We start from the raw sequence: 15487 nt of genomic DNA, 5'->3' as shown, positions 1-15487 counted from the left end.
TATAAAGATTAGATCTCTCTAAGACGTATCGCTATGTACGCGGAGTGAGGATGACCTAACCTCTGGTGATGTTTGATTTTACTTTCAAGAGCAGGACGTGGCACCCTGTCAGGGTCGTGCGGTGCGTGCTGAAATGAAGCATCCTACCCAAGGGTCTTCACCCGCATGTGTGCAAATCCTCATCATCATCATCACATGTCAGGTGCAAATACTGCTAGGACTTCTTGGAAAGTATAAGGTCCTGGACCGAAATATGCTTTTTTGGTCTCCCCTACAGGCAGCATCCGCTGTCTGCAGTAGACTGATTGCATCGAATGTATGCTACGGGTGGTTTTTGGGGTCTGCTCGTTTCTCTGCATTCAGTGGATTTCTTGTCCATCTTGGTCCCCTGCTGTGGTTTCAAGGTGTCTTTCTTTATTCCTATGCTTGTCTTGTCCAAGGAGCATTCAGTTTCATTCCGTTTTTTGATTGGATGAGTTGTGTCCTTCCATTGGAATGCATGAAACACTCTTTCCTTTTCTCTCTCCACTGTCTGTGTCCTTGCTCTCAGTGCCCCTCCCCATTTCCTGAATCTCAGTCGCTTTATTTACAAAGATTGCTATTTCCCGGCGCCGGCTCGCCTCCCACAAGATCCATCCACAGTCTGCTGCTGTATCAATAGGCGGCCACAATTTAATTGTTTTTAAACCATTTCAAGACGGCTGCATGTGTTCATGCACCACAGTCATCTTGGAATGGTTTTTATTTTGCTCTATGAAAAACCATTCCAAGATGGCCCTTGCAACGGCTGGCCATCCTATTCCAAGATGGCCCTCGCAGCGGCTGGCCGTCTCATTCCAAGATGGCCCTCGCAGCGGCTGGCCATCCTATTCCAAGATGGCCATCGTAGCGGCTGGCCGTCCCATTCCAAGATGGACCTCGCAGCGGCTGGCCGTCTCATTCCAAGATGGCCCTCGCAGCGGCTGGCCGTCCCAGTCCAAGATGGCCCTCGCCATAGGTTTGCTCCTGGTGTCATAGGAGAGACCTATTGGCTATGTCAGTGCTTGTTTCGGTGTGATACTAAGAACTTGTTTTTCTCTGTAAAAAGCAGCCATCTTTATCATAAGAACTGGCCTCAAATCTAGGGCTTATTATTTTGCTGTGTGTTTTCTTACTGGAGAATATTTGGATCTTGTATGGCCTCCTTTGTGACTGTGGAAGGCAGACTATGTATGAGAATGTCAGCGGTATTCTGCGTACTTTAATTTACAAAAGCTAGTGTTTCAGAGATGCGAGGCAATGTACACTCGGTCTCTGTTTTTCTTGAATTCTCAGGCAGCCTTAGAAGCAGTAAGCTGTTAGACTGTTACCTTAACCATCGCAGCATTACAGGTCTGTTGCACAACGTTTGGGATTCTGCCTTTGCTCATGTAAAACGCCCACATTAAAAGCACCATCTGAAGCCAAAGGAGTGGTCTTGAATATTTATAAAATACCAGTGATGTACCAAAATGAAAGGTGCGTGCATTGTTTTCACCTGTAACTCTGTAATGAAACAAGATATGAAAACTGTGGGAAATAGGCCCCAGATGAAATGTTATGGGGAAAGCTGCCAACATTGTTTTTTAGTTCCAGATAGTACAGCTCAGTTATGTTCATTCTGTATGAAATGAAAGGTGTGTGAGAGAAAAGAAAATGAACTAGACTGTAGGGAACCCATGAGTTTGGCTGACATTGTTTCCTCTTCCTTTTTTATCCCTAGGTTTGTTTGCCACTCCTCTGCTGGCTGGCCTCCCTGAGAAAGTGAGGACGTTCCTGGCCAGGCAGGTACCGTTCCCCAGCCGCCTCGGGGACCCTGGAGAGTACGCTCACCTGGTCCAGGCCATTGTGGAGAACCCCATGCTGAATGGAGAGGTAATCCGGCTGGATGGCGCCATCCGAATGCAGCCCTGAGGAACACACTGGTGCTCTTGGACAAGGAGTCGGGTCCTTCAAGCTGTGCAGTCACATTCCCGTCAGGCCTTCCATGACGGAGGGAGCAAATATTCCAAAGGAGGCTGGACTTCTTTGACTCCTGAACTTTGTAAAGCTCGCCCACCGTCCATGGAAGTTATGAACTTTGCCCTTCGCCTCCAGAGTCTTCGAGCTTCTGGTTTTTGCCCCGTTGGATGGACAGCATTGATCTAGAAAGCTTGATGACTACTGCAGAGGATTCATCTGGTAACTCCATGCCAGCGACGGTCCGTCTAGTGAAGGAAGATTGAATAATTTAAGGCACTTCCTAATAAAGTTTTGAATGTGGAGCCAGAGCTGTGAGCTGTTGTTGTGTTCTGCACTGCTGAGGCTCGCATTGTGTGAGTATCACTGCACACTGCAACTTTGTGGGGCATAAAAAAGTCATCAAAAATGTTAATGTAGACCTTCCCACACGTAATGCACACACATGGAGGTATCACAAAGGCCATGCTTCCCTTCGCCGCACTGGTGCCTTCCTTTCCTCCAGATGTAGGAAGCTGGCTCTGTATATACTATGCCAAAGTCAGGTATAGTGTGCACAGAGTGCAGTGGAACCCCAAAGATGGGCAGAGGTAAAAGTAGATAGCACCTCACTCTCGATTTGTGGTAGTGTGGGTAAGCAGTAAAGCAGTATCGAGAGGGTAGTGTTGAGCATTTATTGTACACATTCAGGCAAGAAATGATGTCCCACTCAGAGACTGAACTCTGAATAATTTGTTTGTATATAAATATTATGTAGTTGTATTTTATTTTTAGAACCAAGCCAGGCCTGGTACAGGTAAGTGAAATAATACTTTGCAAGAATAATGCAATTGCATCCCGCTGAAATGCAGTAGAATGCAATTGGTTTGCTTACAGGTAAGTCAACAGTCAAAATTACTTTTCAGTTACTTTGTATGTTACTTTTTAGATTACTTTTTACGGTTACCTTTTCTACTTTATTTCAAATGCCTAGATTTTACACTGGGACATTTCCTTGATAAAAGGTAAGTAAATCCGTGTTTGTACATATGCCGTTTCTTAAGGTTTCATAAAAACCAACTCCACACTTTTCATAAGAAATCAGTCAATGCAGTCCTATGGGAAAAACAATGTTATCAGTTTAATAATAGTACTTGGGTTTTGGATTTGGTTTTCTTTGATTAGAAGAAGGATTCCCCAAGGGTCAAGGTGGCATTCTCAAAGCACCCTCAGCGGCACTTGGGTGTCCCGGTGCTGAGGCCCAATGTTATCCATTGGGGGATAGGCCGCCTCCGGTTGGTGGCTGCTCACGAGCAGGCCACAAGGTTGTGGGAGCAAAGCTCTTGGCTTTAGGCTCCGGGCAAAGGGGGATCTGATTTAGCACACAAGCTGCACCCACAGGGGCGACTGGGTGCGTTTTGGCTTCTGGTTCCCTGTTGATTTCAATGGGGATTCTCTGGTTGCAACAGACACTGCAGGCTTGGGGACGAAGATCTTCTGGCGGCGACCACCAGTTAGAGAGGAAAGTTGGGATGTCTTGGGTCACCCAAGGAGGGGCATCTGACGCAGTGGTGTCTTTTGGCGTCTGGCTTCTCTTACCGGCTCCGGTTACTGTCGGGGGTGGGGGAGGGCGGATCCTCCAGAAATGGCTGCAGGCTTCGGTTGGAGACTTAAGTTGGGTCAGGGATCGCCAGATCCCTGGTCAGGATCGCCGGGCAGACCATCTCGTGTTGTTGGGCCACTCTAACTCGGGCCGTGGGCGTCTGGTGCAGACTCGCGCATTTGGCCAGAGCCAGAGTCTGTTGGGGAGCAAATCCGGTGCTCACAGGAGACAAAGTCTTGGTTGGGAAGGCAGGGCAGGTCCTCCAGGTTCTGGGGGGCTGCTGACTGCAGGACACACCGGGATTTAGCTGGATCAAGTCGAGCTCCGGACAGGCTGGTAGGGCTGGGGTGAGTCAGTTGTTGTCGTCCTTCTTCCTTCAGCACGGCTCTTTATTCCTCCTTCTTGTTTATTCTTTTCTGAAGAGACAATGTTCAGGGTTGCCCCTAAATACTAAATTTAGGGGCATTACAGGTAGGTACAGGTTGGGACCAATGGGGCCCCTTCCTTGTGGTGGGTACACCCCTATTATGCCACCCTCCAGTGGGAGGGGGACATATGCCTCACTCGGGTTTGCTGGGTCCCCTCATCTCCAAGACGGTGGGGACTGAGAATTGTGCTTCACTTACCCCCCCCCCCAACTGAGGGGTTGGGTTGGCAAAGGTAGGCACACCTCCCTTCCTCACTTGGTTTTCCCGCCAATCCTTCCACCCAAAGTGGGGGCCAGAAACGGTGGGGGCAGTTGCTGGGAGCAGCAAATTATTGGGGCAGCTCACAAAGGCAACAAGCCTTTGAAGCTTCTCCTTCGTGGAACCAGCCCATCCTGGGGGAGGAGGCTTGGCACCTTGTCCCAGGATGTGCATTGTTTCAGGACCCAGAGAGCAGCAGACTCTCGACTCGGGTCCAGAAACATGTCTGGTGGTGGCAGCTGGCGAGCAGCCACTAAGCGAAGACACTAGAGTTATGTTGTTTTTAAGGGGGCGTCTCTAAGATGCCCTCTGAGTTTATTTTTCAATTCCACACTGGCATCAGTGTGGGTTTATTGGTCTGAGAAGTTTGCTACGAAACTTCCCAGAATTCAGTAAAGCCATTATGGTGCTGTGGAGTTCATAATGACAAACTCCCAGACCATATACTCTTTATGGTTTTACTGCATGTACAATGTCTAAGAATGGACTTAGACACTGTAGGGGTACAGTGTTCATGCTACTGTCCCCTCACTAGTGGTATAGTGCACCCAGCTAGAGGGGTGGCTGACCTATGCCAGGGCAGTGGGTTGCAGGCATGGAACACAGGGATATGTGCCATGTTAACTCTTCACTTTTCTCTGCACCAAAACACGCAACCTGCAATGGCAGTGTGTGTGTGTTAAGGTACAGGACCTCTAAGGGTGGCACAATATATGCTGCAGACCTTAGAGGCCTTCTCTGGTCACAGTGCCCTCGGTACCCATGGTACCTTTTACAATGGACTTTCATGTGGCCAGAGAGTTGCCAATTGGGGGTACAACAGTTCAGTTTTGGGAAAGAACACAGGCACTGAGAACCTGATTCTCGGGCCCAGGGCATATCAAATCAAAGTGCATCAGAAATCTGGAAAAAAGTGGGGGGGGGGGGTACTGCAACGGAAACCCAGCTTCCTGCACCATTGCGGGGGGGGGGGGTTACTGCAACGGAAACCCAGCTTCCTGCACCATTGCGGGGGGTGGGGGTTACTGCAATGGAAACCCAGCTTCCTGCACCATTGCGGTGGGGGGGGGTTACTGCGACGGAAACCCAGTTTCCTGCACCATTGAGGGGGGGGGGGGTTACTGCAATGGAAACCCAGCTTCCTGCACCACTGCGGGGGGGGGGGGGGTTACTGCAACGGAACCCCAGCTTCCTACACCATTGCGGGGGGGGGGGGTTACTGCAACGGAAACCCAGCTTCCTGCACCATTGCGGGGGGGGGGGTTACTGCAATGGAAACCCAGCTTCCTGCACCATTGCGGTGGGGGGGGGGGGGTTACTGCGACGGAAACCCAGTTTCCTGCACCATTGCCAGGGGGGGGGGTTACTGCAACGGAAACCCAGCTTCCTGCACCATTGCGGGGGGGGGGGGGGGTTACTGCAACGGAAACCCAGCTTCCTGCACCATTGCGGGGGGGGGGGGTTACTGCAACGGAAACCCAGCTTCCTGCACCATTGAGGGGGGGGGGTTACTGCAATGGAAACCCAGCTTCCTGCACCATTGCGGGGGGGGGGTTACTGCAACGGAACCCCAGCTTCCTACACCATTGCGGGGGGGGGGTTACTGCAACGGAAACCCAGCTTCCTGCACCATTGCGGGGGGGGGGGTGTTACTGCAACGGAACCCCAGCTTCCTACACCATTGCGGGGGGGGGTTACTGCAATGGATACCCAGCTTCCTGCACCATTGCGGGGGGGGGGTTACTGCAACGGAACCCCAGCTTCCTACACCATTGCGGGGGGGGGGGTTTACTGCAACGGAAACCCAGCTTCCTGCACCATTGCGGGGGGGGGGGGGTTACTGCAACGGAACCCCAGCTTCCTACACCATTGCGGGGGGGTTACTGCAACGGAAACCCAGCTTCCTGCACCATTGCGGGGGGGGGGTTACTGCAACGGAAACCCAGCTTCCTGCACCATTGCGGGGGGGGGTTACTGCAATGGAAACCCAGCTTTCTGCACCATTGCGGGGGGGGTTACTGCAACGGAAACCCAGCTTTCTGCACCATTGCGGGGGGGGTTACTGCAACGGAAACCCAGCTTTCTGCACTATTGCGGGGGGGGGTTACTGCAATGGAAACCCAGCTTCCTACACCATTGCGGGGGGGTTACTGCAACGGAAACCCAGCTTCCTACACCATTGCAGGGGGGGGGGGGGGTTACTGCAACGGAAACCCAGCTTCCTACACCATTGCGGGGGGGGGGGGGGTTACTGCAACGGAAACCCAGCTTCCTGCACCAAAACACGCAACCTGCAATGGCAGTGTGTGTGTGTTAAGGTACAGGACCTCTAAGGGTGGCACAATATATGCTGCAGACCTTAGAGGCCTTCTCTGGTCACAGTGCCCTCGGTACCCATGGTACCTTTTACAATGGACTTTCATGTGGCCAGAGAGTTGCCAATTGGGGGTACAACAGTTCAGTTTTGGGAAAGAACACAGGCACTGAGAACCTGATTCTCGGGCCCAGGGCATATCAAGTCAAAGTGCATCAGAAATCTGGAAAAAAGTGTGGGGGGGGTACTGCAACGGAAACCCAGCTTCCTGCACCATTGCGGGGGGGGGTGTTACTGCAATGGAAACCCAGCTTCCTGCACCATTGCGGGGGGGGGGGGTTACTGCAATGGAAACCCAGTTTCCTGCACCATTGCCGGGGGGGGGGGGGGTTACTGCAACGGAAACCCAGCTTCCTGCACCATTGCGGGGGGGGGTTACTGCAACGGAAACCCAGCTTCCTGCACCATTGCGGGGGGGGGGTTACTGCAACGGAAACCCAGCTTCCTGCACCATTGAGGGAGGGGGGGGTTACTGCAATGGAAACCCAGCTTCCTGCACCATTGCGGGGGGGGGTTACTGCAACGGAACCCCAGCTTCCTACACCATTGCGGGGGGGGGGTTACTGCAACGGAAACCCAGCTTCCTGCACCATTGCGGGGGGGGGGGGGGGTTACTGCAACGGAACCCCAGCTTCCTACACCATTGCGGGGGGGGGGGGTTACTGCAATGGACACCCAGCTTCCTGCACCATTGCGGGGGGGGTTACTGCAAAGGAACCCCAGCTTCCTACACCATTGCGGGGGGGGGTTACTGCAACGGAAACCCAGCTTCCTGCACCATTGCGGGGGGGGGGGGGGTTACTGCAACGGAACCCCAGCTTCCTACACCATTGCGGGGGGGGTTACTGCAACGGAAACCCAGCTTCCTGCACCATTGCGGGGGGGGGGGGTTACTGCAACGGAAACCCAGCTTCCTGCACCATTGCGGGGGGGGGGGGTTACTGCAATGGAAACCCAGCTTTCTGCACCATTGCGGGGGGGGGTTACTGCAACGGAAACCCAGCTTTCTGCACTATTGGGGGGGGGGGGTTACTGCATCAGAAACCCTGCACCATTGCGGGGGGGGTACTGCAACGGAAACCCAGCTTCCTGCACCATTGCGGGGGGGTTAGTGCAACGGAAACCCAGCTTCCTACACCATTGCGGGGGGGGGGGGGTTACTGCAACGGAAACCCAGCTTCCTACACCATTGCGGGGGGGGGGGGTTACTGCAACGGAAACCCAGCTTCCTGCACCATTGCGGGGGGGGGGGTTACTGCAATGGAAACCCAGCTTCCTGCACCATTGCGGTGGGGGGGGGGGGGTTACTGCGACGGAAACCCAGTTTCCTGCACCATTGCCAGGGGGGGGGGGGGGTTACTGCAACGGAAACCCAGCTTCCTACACCATTGCGGGGGGGGGGGGGTTACTGCAACGGAAACCCAGCTTCCTGCACCATTACATTTGCACAGACCTACGGTTTCACTCGTGAAACTACACAGTGCAAAAATAATGATGTGTGGAAATGCCATCACCTACTGTTTTGATTGTATTCAAATATTTGCTTCCATCACACTTGAGAATTACAAACATGGCGCTTCATTGGTGCTTCATTGGCGCTTCATTGGCGCTTCATTGGCGCTTCATTGGTGCTTCATGGTGCTTCATGGCGCTTCATTGGTGCTTCCCAAATTCTGATATAGTCTGACATTCCTGCACAGTTAATTTACAAACATTTACATTTAGTTGTGCTAAGATAAAATTTCCTTTCACAACAAGATAGTCACAAATCCTCTCAGTTTGAAATGATAGAAAGAAAAGTAAACACCAAACTCCCTTGGAAGACAGAGCCTGACATTTGACCTCTGTGAATGCACAGCACATATGGGAAGATAAGAACTAGATTTAAATTCCTGTTTACAGAAATCCAGTACCGGTGGAAGAATGCAATGAGCCATGGCGAGCCAGGGATGCTCCACAGGATGGATCAATACGAGCTCCAGATCTCTCGACTTTATTTATTGGCCGGACATAATGAGGTGGGTACACCTCCCTTCCTCACTTGGTTTTCCCGCCAATTCTTGCTGTGTCGGCCTAAAGGATGACATTGGGCCTCAACTTTATACAGAGATATTATACAGGAGATGTTAGTCCTGCAGTGCTTCCAAGAAACCTCATGCATAACGTATGAGATTCGAATTAGGGAAAACCCGCGTTCTGAATGCAGTGTTGTATCTAGGTAAAAGGTCAGTCCCTAAGGACCTTCATTTATGTAATGCAGGGAGGAATATAGGTGAAATGTTGCATTGTTACCTGCGACTATATAGGGTACCTATATGGAATGTAACAGTACGGCCCTGACCTTGGTCCGCAGTCTTTGTTCAGCTGGTGTTTTTGTGAGACCACAATCAGACCTGATGGACATGGCTCATTCCCAGTGACAACAAAAGGTTTTTCCTGCTTTTCACAGGATGTGAATTCAAAGCCAGATCGACGTGTTTATATTTACAAAGATTTGGGAAGAATCAGGAGAAATGGTAAGGGAGAACGGAGAGAGAAGGGGAGTTTGCAACACTGACTTCAGAACACCCTCCAACTTTAGGGGAATACTTGGATCTGGGGGAATCGCTGCCAGTGTACCCAACTCTCTTATCCTCAGAAACTCTGGTGCACACTACAGGAAAACCACTGGATCAGCCATGACATACTAAATGTATTGAACAGGGAGTCTCCTCGCTTGGGACAGGTACACAGACTGTACCCCTGTACTGGAAACGGCTGCCATCAACAGTTATAAATACCCTGGCCCGGGCATTTGTGTCGTAGCCAGACAAGTTAAAAATAATTAACCCTTAACTACACTTTTTCCACAATGAAGTCTGGCACTCAACTGGTGATCAAGAGACCTAACCAGGCAGGGTGTGATCCGCTTACCTCCCAAAAGAGTCTGGCACTCAATTTTTTAAGAGTTTTATATTGTTCGAACTAGACCCGAGACATCGGGAATCAAAGCACTTTACATAGCACCAGTTTTGTTAACGAAGGACACATTCATTGTTGTTAGGCACGGGGAGATTAAGTGATTTACCCAGAATCACGGGATATTGAGCGCCTTTCTGAGACTTGAACCCGGTTCCCCAGCTTCAAGGTCGACCGCTCCAGCCGTAAGGCTACATCCTCTCCACAATTGGTTTACAAGAGACCTAACCATGCAGAGCACCTTCAGAAGGGATCTGTTGACCTCCCTCAACTGGTGAGCAAGAGACCTAACCAAGCAGAGCCCCTTCAGGAGGAATCCACTTACCTCCCAATGGAGTCGAGCACTCAACTGGTGATCAAGAGACCTAACCAGGCAGGGTGTGATCCGCTTACCTCCCAAAAGAGTCTGGCACTCAATTTTTTAAGAGTTTTATATTGTTCGAACTAGACCCGAGACATCGGGAATCAAAGCACTTTACATAGCACCAGTTTTGTTAACGAAGGACACATTCATTGTTGTTAGGCACGGGGAGATTAAGTGATTTACCCAGAATCACGGGATATTGAGCGCCTTTCTGAGACTTGAACCCGGTTCCCCAGCTTCGAGGTCGACCGCTCCAGCCGTAAGGCTACATCCTCTCCACAATTGGTTTACAAGAGACCGAACCATGCAGAGCACCTTCAGAAGGGATCTGTTGACCTCCCTCAACTGGTGATCAAGAGACCTAACCAGGCCGGTTGGGATCCGTTTACCTCCCTCAATTGGTAACCATGAGACATAACCATGCAGAGCACTTACAGGAGGGATATGCTTACCTCCCAAGGAGTCTAGTCTGCCAGACGTTTCCTACACAAGAAATGATAATACAAGGAGTGGGCTGTCCTGTGGATACTGCCCCTACAAGAAGGAAGGATGAAAAGCGACAGAGGAACACCAGAAGCCCCGAGAGCACAATGAAAATAGGATTGGGGGAGGCAGAGAAAAGGGGAACAATTCTCAGTAGATGAATGTGTCTAGACTGAGCTAGAAATCTTCAGTGACCCTGCAGTCCACAAGCCTGGGTGTCAGCACTCTGGCTCACCGCCCACTACTCTGCATCAAGGCAAACGCAGATCGTCTGAAGGCATCCGAAGGTCAGGAAATAAGCCGCTCTGGAGGTGCAACATAACCATGGGGAAGAGCTGGGGTTGAGGGCCTACTCCACCACCCCCGGAAAAAAACAGTAATTCAACTATGGCACAATATGGTGCTTGTGGTATGCAAGAGGGTGGCAAGGACAGCCTGTTCCAAGGGTTCATGGTGCCATTTTGGAAAATGAATGGTGGGGAAAGTAGAGTTCTGCAGGCCTGTGATTTTTTGTTATCACTTTTGGCACAAACAGTGAAAGTTGTACCAACTTTTCATAATATACTCCTACAGAACACGGAAACTCGAGCTGGTACATCCTGCCCTACAGTTCAGCGTGGTACCAATTGCTGGCACATTGTGTGAGATGTGTGTAACACGAGGATCATAGCTGCCAAGTTTTCAGATTGCTTATGGGTGATATTTAACGACCAAATATGTGGCACTTACAGTGACCCTTTCTCACAAGTGAAGCTGGGCAATGGTTCCATAGAAAGAGGTAAATCTCTTTTTTTTGTTTTTTAACTTTATTTTGTTTTTTTGTGTAGAACAATATACAAGTGCACAGTTCAATACGAGCATCAGCGTGATAAATCAATGAAGTCACTGCATCTTGGTGATTATACATTACACATGGCACAGTTAGCAAAGTAGACAGTATACATATCCAGTATCACTTGATACAACACGACCCAATGATGAATCCGTATATCCCCATCTGCAGTAACTGGTAGCTCCCTCCCTTTATACAGTGCAGTTCGTAAGATCCCATCCTGCTCCTAGTATTACGTATACATTCTTGTTACAGCATTTCAGAGTTAATCTCCATTGGTCACTACCCTGTCTCCACCTGTCTAGCCCCGTTGTCCGCGCCTAGTGCCATTGGACTAGCATGTCCCTCTGATGCTGCGCCCTATATTTGTAGGGGTCCCCATATGTCTCTAGGTCTAGTGGACAGTGGTAGAGTTTCTGCATGTATTTTACTCTGGTCTTGCCAATATGTCATATCTCGTATCCATTCTTTAAATTTAGGGGCACGTCCTCTTCCCCATCGACAGGCAACTCTCCTTTTGGCTAGCAATAATGCCACATCCATAAATTTACGGCTGGGTTTCGGTATGTGTGCAGTGTACCCCAACAGATACAGCAATGGGTCAGTAGTAACCTTCATGTCCAACATTTTTTCTAATGCATTGTGCACCTCCACCCAGTATTGTGCCACCTGTGGACATTCCCATGCTAGATGCAAGAACCCAGCCCCAAACCTACCACATCGTTCACAGCAGTCGTTGACGATTTAACCTATATTTGTATTTCCGCATCGGGGTATAATACATCCTATGCAAATACTTATAATGTATGATCTTAAAACGACAACTGGCTGCAATACAACCCGTAATGCTGCAGCAGTACTCCCAATGGTCATCCGTTATGTCACTCCCGAAGTCCACGTTCCAGTTTCCCCTAGCCGTGCTCACAATTGTGGGTGTGTTTGGCTTTCATATATCCTTGACACCATATGTGCACCATCATTGCAATTTACCACAACATTCAAGGGTTCAACGCTTTCTGGCTCTCTCGGGTAATCCGGAAGGAGTGTTTTCATGCTTTCCCTCAACCTTATGTAATAAAACACCTCCAGTGGGCTGGGATCGTGGTCGCCAAAATAACCTTCCCGAGTGCGAAATTCGTTTGCTACAAACATATCCCCCAAGATGTTCTGTGCAATATCTTAGAGTTTCTGGAATCCCGCCTCCTGCAATAATACTATCTCCGGATGATAGGTAAGGGGCATTTGTGGTGCATACAGTATGGGTGCACGAACCCTTCGTTGCACCCTCTGCCAAGCGTCTATGGTGCAGAATACTGTGGTCGGGGGCATATCCAACACTGCCGTGGGTCCATACACCATGCCATTTAGTGGGATGGGGTGTGCTATCCAGTCTTGCACTGCAATCTGGGGCATATAGCGAGTGGGCCTTACCCAATGATCTAAGTAGTGAGCCTGTGCACTAAGGTAACATGCCTCAAAATCCGGAACGTCAAACCCCCCCCTTATCATATGGTTGTGTTAAGACCGCCCATTTTAGCCTAGACTGCAGCCCCCCCCAGACCAGTCTAATTAATTCTGATTGCCGAGGTTTAAAGAAGAAAGCTCCGGGATGGTAAGGGATATTGAGGAAGTAGTATAGGAAGCGTGGCAGTATTATCATTTTGATCAGGGACACCCTGCCAGCCATGGATAGTGGTAGTGCTATCCACCTCGTGATGGCATCTGTCAATTTCGTTATGGCCGTCCCGTAGTGTAGTCTCAGTTTTTATCTCTATCCTTTGAAATCTGTATCTCCAAATAGCGTAAGTCACCACTACACCATTCCAGAGGGAAGTCCAGCGCAAATTCCCGCACCGCTGAGGTCAACGGGAAGAATTGTGACTTCCCCCAATTAATTGCGATTCCGGAGAGTCTACCGAACGTAATGAATTCCCGCAAAAGTGCATTCAGTGTGTGTTCAGGGTCTGAGACATATAAAGTGACGTCATCAGCATACAGAGATATGGAAAGCTGGCGTTGAAAGCAGTGGAATGCACTCCCCTGATGGAGCTGTCTTCTCCGACATGCCAGCGGCTCAATTGCAATGGCGAACAATAGAGGGAAGAGCGGGCAGCCCTGCCGGGTACCCCTAGTGATTTTGAGTGCGTCCGAGAGGAGCCCATTCGCTAGCACTCTCGCCGTTGGTGCCGTATACAGCAACTTCACCCATGATTTAAATAGTGCAGGGAACCCCATTTTTTGTAGCACAGTAAATAAATATCCCCACTCCACAGAGTCAAAAGCCTTGGACGCATCCAAGAATACTGTTGCTAGAGGGAACTCCGGTGCTACCGTCTGTATGAGGGAGAACAATGTTCGTAAGTTATGAGACGTCGCTCTCGTCGGGACGAATCCCGATTGATCAGGGAGAATGAGTTTGGTCATAAGCAGGGACAGTCTCGTGGCCAACACTTTAGCCAGAATTTTTGCATCGCAATTGATGAGAGAAAGGGGCCTGTACGAATCCCAGTGGTAGGGTCCTTTCCCGGCTTCAATAGTGACGTGATCACAACCCCCCTCATAGAACGTAGCAGCACCCCCAACTCTAATGATTCTTCAAAAACCTCCTTCAGCACGGGCGCCATGATGTCAATGTAACACTTGTAAAACTCAGCGGGAATACCGTCGGATCATGGCGCTTTGCCATTCCCCAGTGACATTATGGCTTCTTTGATTTCGTCCATCTCAAACGGCGCACTGAGGAAGGTTCTATGCATGTCACTTAAACAGCATAACGCCAGGTCCCCAGGAACCCATCCAAATCTACCTCACCAGTGGATTGCGAAGTGTATAAAGTCGCATAGTGCTCCTGGAGCGTCCCTAGTATCCGGTCGCTATCCCGTTGGGTCTCCCCTTCCTGATCAACAAGCTCCAATATGATATCGGTACCCCTCTCAAGCCGCACAACCTCTGCCAGTGCTTTACCTGGTCGCTCACCTTCATTGTAGTGCAGAGCAACCCAGTATTTGCCCCTGAATTTGGCTTCTCTCTTCGCCTCTTTGTCATACTCAGTCAGTTTTGTACGGAACTGTTGATGAGCCACCCCATTATCCCGTCCCATCATTTGTCTCTCCAGTGCTTGCATCTTCCTTTCCAGTTTAGCGAGAGTATGTTGAATGGTTCGGAGAACTCCGAAACTCTTAGTCATACACCATCCCCGCACTGGGACTTTGAAGGCTTCCCAGATAGTCTCCATACTTTCCACCGAGTTCTTGTTATGGGGAAAAATGTCCTTTATATCTTCCCTCAATTCCTCACGGAATACTAAGTCCAACAGCGCAGTAGGCTGTAGTTGCCATGTAGGCTTAGGGCAATCGTAGCCAGGCAGTTTCAGTGAGACCAATACAGGGCAATGATCAGACTGGGTTCTAGCAAGGTGTCGAATGTCTACAACCCCAAGAGCCAAGTCCGCAGTTAAAAAATAATAGTCAAGTCTTGCCCATGTACCAGTGTATGATGTAAAATGTGTGCCCTCCTGCTTTGTGGGATGTGTGTGTCTCCAACTGTCCACAAGGTGCCCCTTTGCTATAATGCCCCCCAAGATCTCCCGCATCTTAGGGTGATAGTGCGTCTGGCCATCAGTTCTATCCATGGACGGTACCAGGGCTACGTTAAAATCTCCTCCCCAGACAATCCTACGGGGCCCTGCCTCTACTATCTTGCCCCACAGCATCGTGAAGAACCCTGGTTCATCTGTATTCGGCGCATAACAATTGACAATTGTAACAGAGTCCCCCCCCAGCCTCCCCCATAGTATAACATAGCGTCCTTCCTTGTCTATCTGCTGACCCTGCAATATGAAGGGGACCCAACGACGTATTAGTATAGCAGTGCCCCTGGCATAGGAAGAATAATTGGAAAATACTCTGGTGCCCACCCATCTCCTGGCAAATGTGGGATTACTTTGTGGGGCTATGTGAGTCTCCTGCAACAATACTATGCTAATGTTGTGCCTATCCAAATAGGCCAGTACCTGTCTGCATTTGCGAGGGTCCTTAAGTCCTCTAATATTCCATGATAGAATCGTGCAATTATCAGTGACGGTATCACCCATCAGAAAAATACCTCAGGCATGCATCATACACCCACAGTTGTTGCCATGCTGTCTCGAGCCATCTCATACCACTGCTGCTACTTCCTGTGAACTGTGTGGCCATCAACAAGTGGCCTTGTCCTGTCCCCCCTTCCCTCC

The 15487-nt window shown here is 50.2% G+C and overlaps 1 protein-coding gene across 1 annotated transcript in view; it reads left to right on the top strand.

Moving 5' to 3' along the window:
* Positions 1-2282, top strand: part of HSD17B10 (hydroxysteroid 17-beta dehydrogenase 10) — a 31720-nt gene extending 29438 nt beyond the window's left edge. Inside the window, exon 6 of the mRNA XM_086940165.1 lies at positions 1742-2282. Coding sequence (XP_086796291.1) covers positions 1742-1932 — 191 coding nt within the window. The 3' untranslated portion in view covers positions 1933-2282. The remainder of the gene's footprint in view (positions 1-1741) is intronic.
* The last annotated feature ends 13205 nt before the right edge of the window (positions 2283-15487 follow it).

This window comes from Lissotriton vulgaris, chromosome 10 (assembly GCF_964263255.1).
Source record: "Lissotriton vulgaris chromosome 10, aLisVul1.2, whole genome shotgun sequence".
NCBI classification, from domain to species: Eukaryota; Metazoa; Chordata; class Amphibia; order Caudata; family Salamandridae; genus Lissotriton; species Lissotriton vulgaris.
This window is presented reverse-complemented; position numbering and strand designations above follow the sequence as displayed.